Raw genomic sequence first — 17525 nt, forward strand, 5'->3', positions numbered from 1 at the left:
CCCCGGAGCGAGGCTTCAGGAAAGAGGAGGCCTCAGGCGCCGCTGTCTTCTCCAGCTCCTGAAAGGAAGGGTTGAGGGAAGGGAGACTTCCATAATGTACACAAAGCCAGAAGGTCTACAGAAACAACAGCAAACACTGTGTGGCAAATACAAGCAGCAAAACGTTAAAGGTCAGTTGAAACACCAAACATAACACCGGACTACTGTTCCTATTCTCTGCATTCACGCTCTCTATTTACAGTGTTTTTGGAGGTGGACAGTGACAACATACTGGTACACTAAGACACTGACAACATACTGGTACACTAAGACACTGACAACATTCTCTTACATATTATATATAACGCATTTACAAATGTATACATGTGTATGAATCTATATGTCTGTATAAATGTGCATGTATGAATGTATTCATTCAATTCTGACAACATGCATTGTGCTATAAGGCTTTGCATCAAGAAGGCGGGGGGGGGGGGGGGGGGGGGGGTTTGAGTGCACCCCTACTTTTATGATTTTGGTTGAGGGGACCAAATAAATCAACTGTATATCTTTGTCCCCCTCTTCAGGGTCAGAAGTGGTGGGTAAGGGAGCGGGGTGAATAAAAACAGAACGGTGCTCTGAATAAAATGGTGCAGCCGTCTGCAGAATGTCAGAGCGCAGAGCACCATGAGAAGCATTGGAACTTCAGCTCTGCGGGTCACAGCGTAACTGGACACTCCGGTGTTCCCTTACTGGCCAGGAGCAGGAGAGAGAGACGGAGGGGAAAGGAGAGACAGAGAGAGAGAGAGAGAGAAAGAGAGAGAGAGAGAGAGATGGAGGGCATGTAGCTAATTATAGGTGCATAATGGCCATTCACTATATGCTCTTTGATGTGGGTTCACACATAAAAAACAACCAGAAACTGCACTTAATACCATGGTGGTCAACACGGAGGAGACCTTAAGGTTTAACTCGAAAGAAATCCACAAAAGTAATTACCAGAAACTGCAGTCTGGAAAGCTACCAGCCTGTTGTACACTGAGTACTTGAGAGCCGACTGCAATGAGCTGCTGTGGCACAGTGGCATGGATGTCTGCAGGCAGCCAGCTTCTCTGCAGAAACTGCTCACTCATCAAACCAACTGAGTAACATGAGGAAGGCCAAGGGGGCACAGGAACTGCAGACTTGGCCTACAGTTGGCTCTCTCTCACTCCTCAGAGACTCTCCCTCTCTCTCTCTCTCTCTCTCACTCTTCCTAACAGACATTCTCTCTCTCTCTAACTCCACCTTAAAGAATATCACTTTCTTCCGTACAAACCATCTGTCCATCTCTCTCTTTTCATCAAATAATCCATATTTCTTTATATTCTCCTTATCTCTCTCTCTCTCTCTCTCGCTCTGTGTATTTCTGTATTTCTCTTTATTTCCTTGCAGGTTACAGATTACAGGTGAGAGCCTGGTTACACAACCCCATAGTGACCACAGTGTCCATTTAAAGACCGTACTGTCCTGCTTCTGGAACTGGGAAATGGGACTTTCCCATTCTTTTCTTGGTGATGACCTTTTATGATTAGGCATTGAATTGGACGGCTAAGAATGGCATGGGGTCGTGACCTCATTGGGGGAAGTGGGGTCCTGTTTCAATAGCCCCCAGTTTCCAACAGCACTTACTTTAAACAGAGACATCTTGGCAGCGACGCTCATCTTGGCTCTGTCGTCCATTTTCGCATCACCTAAGAGAGTCGGGGAAACAAACAAACCACACACACATACAAACACACACAGTTAGCTTTCCACACACACATACAAACACACACAGTTAGCTCTCCAGGACAAAAGAGCTGCTTTTAGTCCCTGAAACAAAGGCCTTGCTTTAAGGCCCTGAAACCAAATCCTATCTTGAAATCAAAGAAAAGGTTTGCACACTCATAATTTAGATCTATGTGGGAGTGATAAGACAACCACCACCTTTGTAAATACAGCTGGACACACACACACACACACACACACACACACACACACACACACACGCACACACACGCACACACACGCACACACACAAAACGATAGAGCCAGTGTGATTGATGGAATTTCAAAAGTAAAGGTGACCACTCACACCTCCTGACAGAACCCAATGATTAAACTAATTTCAAATGAGTCAGACAAACAGCAGGTCCTCATAACATTTTATTACAGTGTGCAATACAGAGGGGAACAAAAGAAAATCTCTTTCACACACACTCACTAACTCAGATAGACACCAACCTACGTATACACACACACACACACACAAACACACACACACACAAAGAGAGACAGCATGAGAAATAGAGAAAGAGAGAGAGAGAGAAAGAGAGAGAGAGAGAGAGAGAGGGCGAGAGAGAGAGAGAGAGAGAGAGAGAGAGAGAGAGAGAAGCTATGATCACATTGTGAGTAAGTGTGAAGTCAGCAGCTAAATTATGCCCGCAGTATAGAGCCACCTGGCAATACGAGCACTGCCCTCCACAACCTCCCATGCCCTTAAAAGAGGTGGCACAAAACTCTGGCACTATTTTCCACCATTTGGCATTCTTCCCTCCAGGATGGAGTATTTCCAACACTAAACTGCTGTTTGTCATGGTGTCAGTGAGTAGAAAAGAAAGAGTGACAGAGACAGAGAGAGAGGGGTCAATTTTACAGAATGAATGATTAGTTATGGGTGATAATGACAAACCATGTCAGCACAGAGGATAGAGATAAATAGAACTGCAAATACATCTTGAAAAAAGCCCAAAAGCAAGTTCTCTTTCATTCAACTATCTCTCAACTTCTCTCTCTCTCTCTTTCTCTCTCTCTCTGTCTCTCTCGCTTCCTATCTCACTTTTCAAACCAACAATAATTTAGAAACACAGAATTCCATGATGCATTTCATGGGAATTCAGTGTCTGTACGTACAGTTGGCTGCTCAGTTAGCAATATAATCCTCAAAAAAGTTACCTTCTAACCACTGACACGATCAGAGAGGCACTCATGAGGCATCCATTCTATTTTTCACTGATCATTAACACAGACAGCAATAGAGGTTCTAACAACAAAACACCAATCACAAACCACAAACACATGGAACACTTAACAACAGTGAGCTCTGGGGCCTACCTTGAGAGCCGTCCTGTTGCTCACTCTCCAGGAGTCTAAAAGAGACAGACATGAGAAGTGAGAGATTAGAGTACGTCCACACACAGAGATGCACAACCTGATGCTCACACACTCAGAACCTGCCGCTGAGACGCATACACACATTAGTCAGACGCGTAATAAAGCTGTGCGCACATGCACACACACACACACACACACACACACACACACACACACACACACACACACACACACACACAAACACACATGACGTCAACCAGACAAAGGATTTTGTGACATCATCTGCATTTACCAGCCAAAACATTTTATGAGCACACTTCTACCCTACAGGGTATTAGCAACACACACTAGCATGCCCTCACACACACACATACAGTACATACACACGTCACACACACACACACACATAGACACACACAGACTCAGACACACACACACATACACACACACACACACACACACACACAAACCACAAACATATACACACACACACACACCCAAACACATGTCTGAGCAAGTTTTTGTCATCTCGCCAGCACATTACAACTCTTACGTTACATGTAAGCCTTCAGTGTGAGAGACCAAAGCATGTAGGCAGACAAACCGCACACTTAGGACCACCAAACAGCACAAGCAAAGCCAAACACGCCAAAACAGTGCAGAACTCTATCCCAGCCAGAGTCCCTATGCCTGGGCCAGACACTTCAAGTGAGGCCCAGGCCCCTCTGTGAGGCCTGAGATGGCATGGCCTGCCTACCCGCAGCTCTCCTGCATCTCGCTGGCGGTGACCGGCTGCGTCCGGAAGCGTTCGCTGGTTTTCCGGCTGCCAGCCGCGCCCCCTGGGAGGTAGCGACGGGTGCGTCTGCGTCCCCCCTCCGTGCCCGGCTTCACTGCCAGGTCCAGGGAGGAGGTCATAAGACCCCCCTCTGTGCTGACGGGACTGTCCCAAGGAGGAGGAGAGGAGAGGAAGGAGAAAAGGGAAGGAGAGTTAAGAGAGGTTGAAAGGGAAAGTGCACAACAAGGCCAAATGAGTGGTATAGCGTTGATATGTGGACAGCGGGACAGACAGATGACTACATCAGACAGACAAGACCAGGACAGACGTAGAGGGAGGTGGCAGGCAGGCAGGTTAAATGGCCATAGTATCATAAACCCCCTTAACCTAAGGCTGCTGGTCCTGTTTGTGTGCATTCTACCTAGTGCATCTAAAGATGATCCAAAGTCACTCAAGCAGACCCGGGTACTTACACTCATCAAGCACGCACGCACACGCACACACACACACACACACACCCACACACACATCCACGCACACACACACACCCACACCCACGCAGACGCCCACGCCCACACACACACACACACACACACACACACACACACACACACACACACACAGATGAGGGCCCTACACTTTCTCTGGCTGTGCTCCGCCTGTGGTTTGCTGCAACAAGGCACTCCTCAGCTGGCCCACTGACACGTGAGTGTGCAGGTGGGGCGTGTCTGGGTCCCCACCAGCGGCTGGGCACTGCCTGGAGTGGAGGAGGAGAGAGGGGGAGTGGGGGAACATGGGGTGAAGTAAAATAAGAGAGGAGAGGGAATGGGAGAAAGAAGAAAAGAAGATGAAATCATAAGGGGAAAGATGGAGAGGAAATAGGAGGAAGGATTTGGACAGGAAAAAGGCAGCGATCCTCAATCAATGAATGCATCTCTGGTGTGTCTCCAAGGGGAAAAAAACAAACGCTCACAGCCTTTATGCACTGCCAAAAAAAGGTCCCTTGAGTGGAAAAGCTTCCATGAAAAACAGGATTCTCTGAAGGCTGTAATGCAGGACTGAGGGAGGAGCTGGACCGTAGAGGACAGGGGGAGGATGTGTGTCTACACTGACCAGTACACACGCTCTGTGACCAGCGAGGACAGCACACACACACGTGAAGTTTGCAATGATGGCGGGCATCTTGCAGATAAGAACTTCAAATGAGCTGTAATTCCGTGCAGTGCAACACAATGCAAAGTTCTTGATAAAACCACTCAGCAGTGAAGGCTGGTGATTGGTTGGTTTTATACACACATATGGTCACGGTGAGGGTATGACTCATGAGTTTTTTAAAGACGTCCCTGTCATTGTTGTCGAAGTCCAGCTGTGAAATAGGTGAACGATGACAAGAACCCTATGCTAGACCACCCCCAGGTTCTGTAATCTGGATATAAGTGTAATCAGGAAATAGTAATAGGTCCTCTCAGATCTCTTAGAGGCAGAGCCCAAGTGGCCAGTACAAACCCCTGCCAAGCTATCAGGTGTCCTCCACAAGCATATGCTTACAGAAGTAACAAACACTAAAAGGAGGGCCACATTTGTTTGGCTGTTGACTTTCACAAGGGCTCACTGCCAAACCTCTGACAAAGTCACTGAGTTCCTGTACAAGTAAAACTGTCTGTGGGTCAACGCTTACTTTTTACACTACCATTAGCATATTAGCATATAGCATGAGCTACAGTATGTTTGTTTACGTGTATAATGTGTAGGTGCATGTGAAACCACAAAAGACATTGGTTACATTGCACACACAATATGGAATGAAAACTGCCCCCCCCCCCCCCCCCAGCCCCCCACCACACACACACACACACACACACACACACACACACACACACACACGTGTCCTTCATGTTGCACACGCAGTGTTACCTGTTTAGGCTGGAGGACTCTGGGAGATCCGTCTCAAAGCCGTTGGACATTTTGGGAGGGAGGGGATCTTGCTCTGGCGCTGCAGTGCCACTCTCCCAGTGGGACCCTCTACCGTGCTCGCCCGTCCCTCCGTTCACCCCTCCAGAGAGGCCCCTGTCGGTCCCGGCGGAGTCCCCTGCCCGACGCCCCGCCCTCTCCCTTCTCACCCACTTGGAGGGGAGCTCCTCCTCCAGGTTGCCATAGCGCTCGGCCAGCTCCCTCCTGCGCTCCGCCTTGTAGCGGGCGATGCGCTCGGCCCGCGACTCCAGAGCCGGGGTCTCTACTGTGTCCATGTTTGCACTTCCTGCTTCCAGTTCCAGTCGAGCACGTCACGTCACGTCAGAGCCCCTCAAACAATCCGAGACAACGCAGCATTGATGAGAGAAAACAAGCTTGTCCCGGTGCCAACTACTCCAGTGTGACGAATCAGCAACCTCCGCTCAAGTGTACTCATCCAATCAGAAGCTATGATGGTAGAGAGCTCCTCCAATCAGAGGTCCTTCAGTCAGATGGAATACCCCACTGAGGTCATGGCACACCTGAAACAGAGAGGTCAGAGTCAGACACACAGAGACAGCCGTACCAATTCATTCACCCATTTAGTAAAAACGAACATTCATTCAATATGTAAACATGCACTGTTTCATCTGAAATGTTGTGGTCTGCTCATTAAAAGGCAGAAAAATGGCATAATTTAAATCACATTGCCAGCCACAAGGATATGTTTTTTTTTACAGAGGTTCATATGCTGTGTGACACACTAAAAAAAGTGTATCCCTTGTCACTATATCGGTACCATCCGTGTCCTCGACAAATTTAGCTCCAGGCTCTGTCTAATATTATAAAGACATGCCATCTAAAGAGGTATCTCACTCCACCCCCCACCCCCACCCCCACCCCTCTCTGTAAAATGACCCGACCCTGCTGCTGCCATCCACTGTGAGAGAATCTCCCATTGCTCTGAAACCTTAAACCCCCTTCAACTCAGAGCAGCGGCGACCAGTGGCGGCAGCGCTCTCAAAAGCAGCTGATAAGACCATGAACACTGCTGCACGTTCATTTAGAGAAAGCGTGTGCTCTCACCACCTTATCAGAGGTTGGGCTTTCAAAGACAAGCGAGAGAAGTCAACTCAAAGATCAGACGTCAGGACTTGGTCAGTAATGACGGCTCGTGTGACGGCCCACACAATAGTTTCAGATTTGGCTGAGATGATTTCAGATCTGATATCCATTGTGTGCATCCGGGAACATTTGAATTTCAAAGGCCAACAGCACTTAAACTCACCACTGATCTCTCATGGGTACTAGAGTAGGTGTTTATACAGTATGATATAAAAAAAACCTGGGTTGTTCTCATTTAAGGCTCTCAAGAATGCAGTCAGTGAAGGTCACACGAAGAGAGAGACAACCGTGTGAAGAATCACCTTTGTGCAAAACAAAAAAATTGAAATGGGTTGGAATGGAATGTTTTTCCATTTGATATCTATTTATTGTTTGGCATCTCTGTGTAATGAATGAAAAGGAAGCTCTGGCCATCACCAGAAAGCAGAGGACTCTGGCAAAGATAACCTATGCCATCACCAGAAAGCAGAGGACTCTGGCAAAGATAACCTATGCCATCACCAGAAAGCAGAGGACTCTGGCAAAGATAACCTATGCCATCACCAGAAAGCAGAGGACTCTGGAATGGGTTTGGGTCTGATCTGGCACAGATTCAATGGATGTGTGCCAGGATCAGGGCCAAGTCTGCCTCGGAGTCAGCTGTTACGGGGGAAGAAAAATGTCACATTTCAGCAGAATGCATAGGATAATAAAAATGATCAAAACATTAGCTTATTCGTATTATACCCACCAGTTTAAACAGCTAAACATCTAAAAGGTTAACTGTGTGATACTGTCAAAGTCAATATTAGTGACAGCAATTAGAGGATCAAAGTCAGACTCATTTGGTAGAATTATTCTCATGGCTTGGCCATAACTTTAGTGAGTTACTCTGGAGGGCACACAGTATATAAACATCTGATCTAGTCTATTTTCTGACCTGACTCAACACTCTACGCCTGCACATGGTTCCCCATGGTTACCTGGTTGCCAGGCTGTAGGCACAATACAAACAAATCCGGCACCGACAACCCATACATAAATAATGACATCATCACATTATCAGCTCACTGATGGAGCGCTCTGAGGTTCAGTGTTAGCATGGGATTATGGGTAGGAGTAAATTGCTGTAGATAGAAGGGAGTATGTGACAGTTTGTGTATGTGTGCAAGTTTGTGTGTGTGAAAATACTGAATATGGATTGCCTGAGTGTATGTATGTGTGTCTGCAAGAGTTGTGTCTGTTTCTAAGTGTGTGTCTTTGTAACTTTGTGTGTGTGTGTGTATGTATGTGTTTCTGTGTGTGTGTGTGTGTGTGTGTGTGTACATGTGCGTGTGCGTGTGTGTGTGTGTGTGTGTGTGTGTGCCTGTGTATGTGCGTGTGTGCATTTGTGAGTGTATGAGGCCCTCATCCTCTTCTGGATGTGTTTAATGTCAGCGTCAGCATTCTGAACACGCTCACTCACAGCTGAAACACAATAGCCCCCGTGAAACAATAGTTCAGACAGCCATGGGGACTTAGTAGGCCACGGGGATGCAGCAGAACACAAGCGTCCCTATCAGTCAGCAAACTAGCGCACAACCTCTGCCAAAAGCCACCAGTTGGGAATGCTAAATATTTCAAAACGCTCAAACATAGCATCATAAACTAGTGCTGACAACCAGCTACCTTGCTAGCCTAGCCTAGCCCAGGCTAAATCACATTAGCCCCTGAAAAAAAGCTTACTTGGGGACCAACCACAGACTGACAGACAGCAGCAGGGGGAATGTAGTTAGCGCTATTAATGGACTACAGTTTCACAGTGCACCACTATGACTGAAATTCACAGTAGCCTATTAATGCAAATCAAAGTGTTACTGTCAGTTAGGTTTTGTTTATAACTGCGTAACTGGAACACATATTTGACTAAGAACATACCAGCACCAAATTCACACACATAACAGTATCAGTCAGTAATACACATAGATAATATCCATATTCAAAAGCATCTATGCTTCTATTGATTCTCGCACTTAATAGGTAAAACAGTGTTAATCTTTCTGAACATGGGACATATTGCTGGTATTTGAAAGGGCAGTGGTTCCAATAGTCTACATGACTTAAAGATACAGTTTGTAAGACCAGCTAATCAAGACAGCAGGAGCCAGAGTTCTGAAAGGAAACCCCACCCTCCGCTCACGTGCACTCCCTACTCTTCACCGAGGCCAAGCAATGTTCTTATGCTTGGTGAACATCCTGGAAGTCCAATGCCTGACAAACATTTATGATTGGTTAGGGGTTAAGACTAAATATACTGTGACATTCTCCCGACTGTTCAATGACCTGGGCTTATAAAAGGAATATGTGTCCATATTAAGATATTCTCTTCAGCACATTTCAACCAGTACACAATTATAAACTGTAGCTTTAAGAGCATCATCTACGACACTGTCATTGTATATTGGAATACCGCTACTCAACTCACTGTGGGCCATATTACCGTCACTGCCCATTCACGACTGAAGCAAATATGATGCCTCCAAACAACTCTTTACCTCTCAGAGTAAAAAGCCCTTTACTACAGCTCAGGCAGACACAACGGGAGGGCTTTAAGACAGTGAAAGCTGCTGGTTGGACAAGCAGAGAGAGGATGATCTATCATTGCCAGGTGTGTGTGTGTGTGTGTGTATGTGTGTGCGCACTGTGTGTGAGTGTGCAAGCATGTTTGTGTGTGTGTTTGCCCATTTGCGTGTCTGTGGGAGAGGATGATCTGTTGTCTTTGTATGCTCCTAAGGCAATCAGGCACATGCCGCCCACATTTTCGATGAGATTTAACAAGCTCAAGTCAATTATTAAACAACCACACCCTGCCCTGATGCCAGGACTAAACACCATTATTGAATTGGTGTGTGCACATGTATTTACAAGAGCATTAGTATGCATTGAGACAGAGCTAAAGGGTATCTTCCACTGTGTTTGTGAAAGTGTTTATGAATGTACCTCTGTGTATGTATGTCTGTGTGCAATGCGAATGGTATAAGCACTAAAATACAAAGCAAGAACAAGCCACAGATACATCTCCAGTCAGCGTCAGCCTACCTTTCTGAGTAAAACAGCCCTCAGGATGACCAACATCCCCATGACGACCAAGGAACTCCAAGTCGCTACTGACCATACATCCACATGTTTGTGTGTGATGCAGCAGGGCCCATGAACGAGTGAGCAAAAGAGAAAAAGAGAAAAAAGAAAGGGGGAGGGATCCTCACGTAAGGGGGGTGTGTGTTCCAAAGCACAAGGGAGGTGCTTAGCCTGCAGGTGGTTGGTCGTCGTTTGGGATCAGTGCGGCTCATCGGCAGCTAATCCTGTAATACTAGCTGACACTGACATGTGCCAAGCAGCAGACCGAGCAGCAGACACCATTTACCCGCAGCAGCTCAGACAACACCACAGCTCCACCAGCACCACACCAAACCAGCACCAAATTACACCTCTGTCATGCATTATGTAGCCTGCATCTCCACAACGGAGAGCATGCAATTACGACACAATCAAAAGGTCAGACGATGCATCTCGTTGGCCCATGAAACAGGAGATACTCTAACGGAGGGTGATTTCCTGTATAATTCTAATGGGAATATTACCTCTGTGTGAATCTATTCAAGCTGAACTCCTGGTGTTACAGATACAAACAGGAATAGGGAAATTATGTCAGATAAAACAGTTAAAATATAACAGGTTTAATCAAATCGACTGAACTAAAAGTGTGCGGCTTAACAAATATTGATATGCAATCATATCATACGTCACAGCAAAAGTGTCTAATAATGTTATAGTCCATAGGTACATTCCACCACAAACATACTGAATGTTCTGTAACTATTCATAGCACCACATAGTTTCACTGGCAGATGAGGTAAACTGGTTAATCCCCAACAGTCTCTCACCCCCCGTCTCGCAGTAATTCATACTTAAATTAGCTGCCAGAGAGACACAAGCTACTGTCCTTCATTACACAGTGCTGGAACGGTGACGTGTAAAAGTCTGTCTGCAAAAATTCAAAACTTGAACAGGTGTTTCAATACGATTTAGTTTTTTTCTTTTGGTTGCTTCCGCCCAGGAGGTTATGTTTTCATTGATGTTTTTTGGTTTGTCTGTCTGTCTGTTTGTCTGTTGGCAGGATTACGCAAAAACTACCAAGCGGATATTTATGAAACTTGGTGGATGGGGTGTAGCATTTTTCTAGTCATTTCCTCCAGTGAGGAGCACCCAGGCACAGAGACGTGTGGACCAGATTAAATGGCCTGCAGTGAATTACACCTGATTAAAAGCACACCAAGAATCAGACTCAACCTCCTATGGAGTAGGTAAGCCGAAGGCTGTACCAACAGCCAATCACAGGAGAGGATTCCCTTGGGAACACATCACTTTACAAATAGTCAAGAGCAAATGGAGGTGCTCCATGGTCCCTATAAAGCTAAGAAATAGATAGCGCCGACCCAAGTTTTTGATAATAATCATAGAGTAACAAAGTGAAGCATTACATACAAATTTAGCATACATACAAAGGATTCGCAACATTTCATCAGAGAGACAATCCATTCAGTCCATCAGCTTTTACAGCCGGTTTCAAAAGTTTCAAAACACTAGCAATGGAAATGGCACCATGTACCTTTGGGATATCCCTTTCAACGCATAGATTAGTGCAGTTGGTTACAAATGACCATTCCATTCCTAGTCCAAAATGTCGCCCTTTAAAAAGTCTCGTCCTTTCATCACAATTATCATCGATATGCAATCTTCATATGCCAGACTGTGGTCATGAACTCAGTCAGCAGTCAGAAGCAATGCTATTCCAAGCCTTCACAAAAGAGCTGGTGGAATTTGGTTGGAATGCAAGAAGTTGTCCTCTGTGGAGGAACAGTCGGTGGAGCACAGTGTGGCTGGTATGTGACTGGGATGCCCAGAGCAGGGCAGCTGCTGTCTTTATGTACACAGAGATAGGCACACATGTAGCCTACACATGCCCCCCACACAAACTGCACGGAGGTTGACACTACAGCTTGAAAAAAAAAAAACATTTGGCCCAAATGTTGCATGATATAGGGATGTGGTGCTGTAGAAGACAAACTTCATTCATGTCTGGACTTTAAAATATTGAAATGTTCCCAACATGGTGTTAAAATGGCTGTTTATATTTTTGGTATCACTTCACATTGGACTTCAGGAAAAGCAACCACTACCAGTAAAGTATCCCAAATAAAGTCACCTTCCAATCAGCGGATACTGTCCATGTTATTACATAACACAGACTATCACAGATCAAGTGAGGTTACACACAAGTACTACACAAGTAAATTACATGGTCAAAAAAGACCTGCCTTATTTGACTACAGTGACCCTTGAAGAGGATGGTCGTTTTGTCTTTAAATAACGACTATTAAAAATAGCTCACAAATCCGAAGGGACAAAGCGGGTCTGAACACATTCTGTACTGTCATTTCTCACGCAAGCGCTTCTCTGTTGGTTAAGTAGAATTAGCCTACCTCTCGTAGAGCGCTTGGCTGACATCACACCTGCATTCTTATCTTGGAGTTCGGGGCTGGCTAAAATGCATATTTGAGATCGGGGTCATATAAGCCTATGCAAAATGGCACAATAGGCTTGATACGTTACTTAAGTGGGAAAGCGGACAGAGAAAAATAATACACTAAAGCTAAAACTCTGAATGAAATCCAGAAAGATAACTAAACCAAAAGTCGATGGAGACGTATGCTAGCTCTGGGGAGTACTACAGGTGTTCTCTAAAAATGGTCGAAATTGGATAGCTCAGTTTATGGCCGAGACACATTTGTAAAACTGCCAAATGAGCTACATCTGACAATAACCTCTATTAGGACTATTTATATTGTATTTGAGTACAGTTAATGCCAAAGGCGAACATGATATAGTTTCAACTTTGACCGAACTAATTTCATATAACTGACGTTTGGACAGGCTTATACAGATGCTGACTGTGCTTCGGCTCCGTTCAATTTGTGTAGAGTAGACAAGAACAGAGATAGCTCACGTATATAACACTATAATTTGGGCATATCTGTCAGAGAAAGGTAGGCTACTTACATGCACTCTGGCTTAGGCAGGGGGATCGGTGAGAACGGTAGAAGTAGCCTATAGGACGGAGTATCCCTAGGGTGAGTAACCATCCGTGCGTGTATGTGTGTTTGACTGAGAGGGAGAGAGAGAGAGAGAGAGAGAGAGAGACTGTTAAAAATAACCTCCAGCATTACTCCGTTTTGCATTCCGTGCAGTGAGGCCAAGGCCGGGAGAGGGGACAAGGGGTGGACCAGCATGGTGAATGCTGGACTGATAAACTACAGTAACGTTACAGGTCTTTGGATTGACAAACAGTATAGGAACACCACTGATAGCACAAGGCCAGTGGACTACTACTGTCGGGCCACTTTGGGACAGAGCTGATGGTCCGCTGGCCTTTTGCTAATCGGTTTTCGGGCGGCTGCTTACAGACAGATGGCCCACCGCCTTGTCACTCGTTTCAAAACTTTTTTTTATTTGTATTAATTTATACTTCCTCAGTCATTTTCACCAACCCTTAACATTTGTATTAATTTACCAAGTCACTTTCCACCTTGGCCTTCTAGTACCATGAACTTCTATCGGCTGATATTTTAAACAGACTATGCCAAGAATATGATTTACAAATTCCAGGAATTGCTGACGTTTTATGTTATTTTCTTAATATCCACGCCCAGTTAGACTAAAGATAATAGTGGTCCACCAGCTGACCAGAAGTGGCACACCTCCAGTGGGGTGCAGACCCAAATCCACCAGTGGACTGATGCTTGCTATCTGGGACACTAGTCATTTCCCAAAAAACACATTACTTTTACTCATATTTTATATACAAGACCTAACTTGGCTAAATGTGCATAACTTAAAGGCACACTCTGTAGTTTTTAGTGCCATCTATTAATTGAAATAGTATTTAGTATTCATAATTACATTTTCATTAGTGTATACATTACCTGTAACTATGAATCGTTGTGTTTTCATTTGCTTAGAATGAGCCCTTCTACAAAGGGAGCGGGTTCTCTTCAACGGAGTCCACCATGTTGCACCGCCATGTTTTTGCAGTAGACCAGCACGGCCAAACCAAAACACTGGCTCCAGATAGGGCTTTTCCTGTTGTTATGGCATTTGATAGCACTGTAGGTACTTGCCCACGCTTGTAAAAGGAAGGGTATTCAGCTGGTTGCAATTCAGCAACCTCACCATTAGATGCCACTGAAAACTAAACGCTGTACCTTTAATAATAAATACATTTTGGACCATAGGCCAAATGGAAGATCCCTCCTAATATATGGATCATATATCGATTCCTTTGTACTGTAGTTGAGTCAGGAATTGAGCACCGGCTAGTCATGCCTAGAGGTCTGCAGTTCTATTTCAGGCATTGGTTTAGGTAGCTCACTATGGGACACGCCCCCTCGGCTTGTTTCACATAAGCCATATGACACTACGCAAGCCATCTCTCCATTATTGGCTATCTGACGTGAGTTGTGGAGGTACTTCATCCTACCGTATATACCCACGGCACCACAGCATCGAATCAGTCTAAAACCTTTTCTTGCCTCCAGAGGCTTGCTCTAAGACAGGTGTCATGGCTAGGTGGCTAAACTGTTCACAGAGCGAGCTAACTGCTCTTTTGCAGAATGCTTCTTTCTTCGAAGAGCATTTGGTTTGGACTTGGTTAGCCTGCCTCCAAATAGTAGGGAACCACTAGTCTGCCTCCAAACAGTAGCGAGAGAACATGTCGATGCCGGATTCCTCCCTCACAGTGGAGAAGAACAAGTTCTTGGCTGTGGAGGACACCCACCTGGTGTGTGCTTCGTGTCTTAGGCTGCATCATGCCCAGGCTGCGCTAGCCTCGCCGGGCAAGTGTTAACACCGTGCCTGTTTTCCCCTCTGGTCTCACCGACACAGGCAGGCCTAGGTAGCCTAACAGACGACGACACCATGATGAAAGTGGCCAACCAAAGTAGACAGCTTTCAGTCGTCTATAACTTAGAAGTGCTACAAAGCGCAAGTAGTGCAATCCCATGCCACAGGGGAATCTGATCCCGTTTTACAGGAAGAAATAATGCAAAATAAGCATTTGAGCAGAGACATTGCGTTTTCTAGTTCCAAAGAAAGGATGGTGTTTATGTCCGCTATTGGATCTTCGTGCACTAGACAGATACTTAAGAAAGTATGTTCAGAATGTTGACCCATACAACTCTGATACGCCAAGGCAATTGGCTCACGTCAGTCAATTTAAACAACACTTACTTTCACATCCCCATATACCAGCCTTATAGAAAGTTCCTCAGATTCGGCTTGTCCTCCTGTATGGGAGTGCTATTGTGAATGTTGCCGAGGAAGGTATAACCCTGCTCTGGAAAAAAGGGATACATCTGGCAACATACATAGACAACTGGCTTTTGGCAGCCCATTCGTCCCTGAGGGCCACTCATGTTCCTGCAATATTCAATTCGGGGATGGATTTATTGTCCAGGGGCAATCCTTCCTACAGAGATCAGAGATTAGATCCATTCACCTCCAGGGCAATCCTTCCTACAGAAATCAGTGATTAGATCCATTGGGCAATCCTTCCTTCAGAGATCAGTGATTAGATCCATTCGCCTCCGGGGGCAATCCTTCCTTCAGAGATCAGTGATTAGATTCATTCGCCTCCAGGGAGAATGCACAATGCCTGCAGTTCTACTCTGCATGTTCAGAACGCTACATAAATGTGGTAGCTCAAGAATGGCCGGGGGTCCTTCTCTACGCTTTTCCTCCATTGGACCTGATCAACCCAATGCTTGCAGGGGTGTGAGAACAGAGTCTCTTGCTCATCCTCATAGCGCCCCGCTGGCCAGGGAAACCATGGTTACTGGACATTATCCAGTTATTACACTCTCCACTATGGCCGCTGCTGCTCGGCAAGGACCTGCTATCCCAAGCGAGCAGAGACATTTTTCAGCCTCACCCAGAGCGTCTGGCTTTTTGGGCTTGGCTCGTAAGAGGCTAAATATGGCTGCGGCAGGCCTTTCCTGTAACCATTCAGAGTGCCAGAGCATCCTCCACAAGGACGTTGTATGATAGCAAGTGGCAAGTATTTGACGATTGGTGTGCTAAAACAGGAATGATCGCTTTTCAGTGCTCTATAGATGTTATGCTAATATTTCTACAGGAGTTATTGGATAAAAAACAATTGCTTTCTCCTCTGGACAGGAGCTGTCGAGCCTAAGCAGTGGCAGGTTGATCCCAAGGTGGTGGAGTCCCCTCATCATTCTCGTCATTTTCTCTAGTAGATTATTGAGCCATTAAGGCTTTACGACAACAGTTCACGTGCAACTGATTTGGTTACTGCTTTTTAAGTGTTGACTTTGTGTCTGCTTGAATTGTTGTGTTGTGGTCGTTGTTGATTGTTGTGGTTGCCTGTCTGCTAATTTTGAAGCTGTTACAAAAATATTTAAATCTATTTTTGGAAAAACATTTCTGGCTTTAAGTGTGTTCGAACCTGTGATGCCTTGTTGGGATTACAAGTCATTGGGCAAACCCAAGCTGGTTTACATGCACACTCAATTCAGGGAATGACTACTTCTTTATTTGAGAGCTTTGCCATAGAAAATGTATGCCTGGCAGCTTGTTGGGGATATAACTTTTGCCAGGTTTTATAAAATTGATGTCACTGTGCTGATGCTGGCGTATGTGGTGTTATGTGGGGGCGTGTCAGAGGGTCTGACTGGTTGACTGGGTTGGATCAGAGACAAGCTTGTCTTGCAGTCCGGGAGCCAGTTTCTGAATGCTTGAACAAGAACTTTAGGTTACCCACATAGCCCCGGTTCTCTTATAGCACGTGTGAGGTAACTCACCAGACCACCCTTCATGCCAATGGTGAGAAGAGGTTGGTTTGCTAGGCTGATTTGATGTTGCATTATGGGTACATAAGGTAGAAGGAGGTACCTCCTGAGACTCATACGTCAGATGGGGACATATCCCATCCCATGACCAAAAGTTACCTATGCTGCAATAGCCTCTCCTACTGGTGGCTGTAGGAAAAGCCTTTAAATAGTCATAGGTAAGAGAACAAGAGCTTTGACATTTCCCATCAATTAAGGGAGCACTCTAACACCTCCTTATTACAGCTTCCAGCTGAGAGGGAGTAAGGACAAATTAGGTGCGGTGTATGAAGGGTAAGGGGATGCCTGTGGCATAGATGGTCGGTTGTGATTTGAGAAGGGCCAAAGATAACGTTTTTAAAATAACATCATGGCAATAACGACCTCAGAATAGCCTGGGCACGGCCAATCCATCTAAATCCAAGTCAAGAGAGAAGAGCAGTGTGCCCACCCACACTTCCCTTTCACCCACCTTAACCTTTAGTTTATGGGTGGCGAAGCAGACCTCAAGACTATCACCTCTAATAGGGTCCTAAGGAGGAGAGGTCAGGGACACAGAGATGTAGATGTTAGTTAGGCCTGACATCTACCGTAATACTTAAAGAACTAAGTTTACAGCTTCTCCATGAATGCATCTGTGA

The 17525-nt window shown here is 45.6% G+C and overlaps 1 protein-coding gene across 8 annotated transcripts in view; it reads right to left on the reverse strand.

Moving 5' to 3' along the window:
* Nucleotides 1–13207, reverse strand: part of svilc (supervillin c) — a 24440-nt gene extending 11233 nt beyond the window's left edge. For 3 of the 8 annotated variants that reach the window (XM_031571403.2, XM_031571420.2, XM_031571410.2), the window contains exons 1-7: nt 13043–13206; nt 5804–6381; nt 4527–4646; nt 3872–4054; nt 3115–3149; nt 1651–1712; nt 1–58 (exon numbers count right to left, since the gene is read on the reverse strand). The exon at nt 1–58 is cut by the window's left edge and continues 91 nt beyond it. In XM_031571403.2, the coding sequence (XP_031427263.1) occupies nt 1–58; nt 1651–1712; nt 3115–3149; nt 3872–4054; nt 4527–4646; nt 5804–6135 (790 nt within the window). In that variant the 5' untranslated portion in view covers nt 6136–6381; nt 13043–13206. Of the gene's footprint in view, nt 59–1650; nt 1713–3114; nt 3150–3871; nt 4055–4526; nt 4647–5803; nt 6382–10021; nt 10607–13042 lie in introns of those variants that run through there. The other 5 variants (XM_031571385.2, XM_012825866.3, XM_031571392.2 and 2 more) reach the window with 5 other exon arrangements.
* Between the last annotated feature and the right edge of the window lie 4318 nt (nt 13208–17525).

Source organism: Clupea harengus, chromosome 1, assembly GCF_900700415.2.
Source record: "Clupea harengus chromosome 1, Ch_v2.0.2, whole genome shotgun sequence".
Lineage (NCBI taxonomy): Eukaryota > Metazoa > Chordata > Actinopteri > Clupeiformes > Clupeidae > Clupea > Clupea harengus.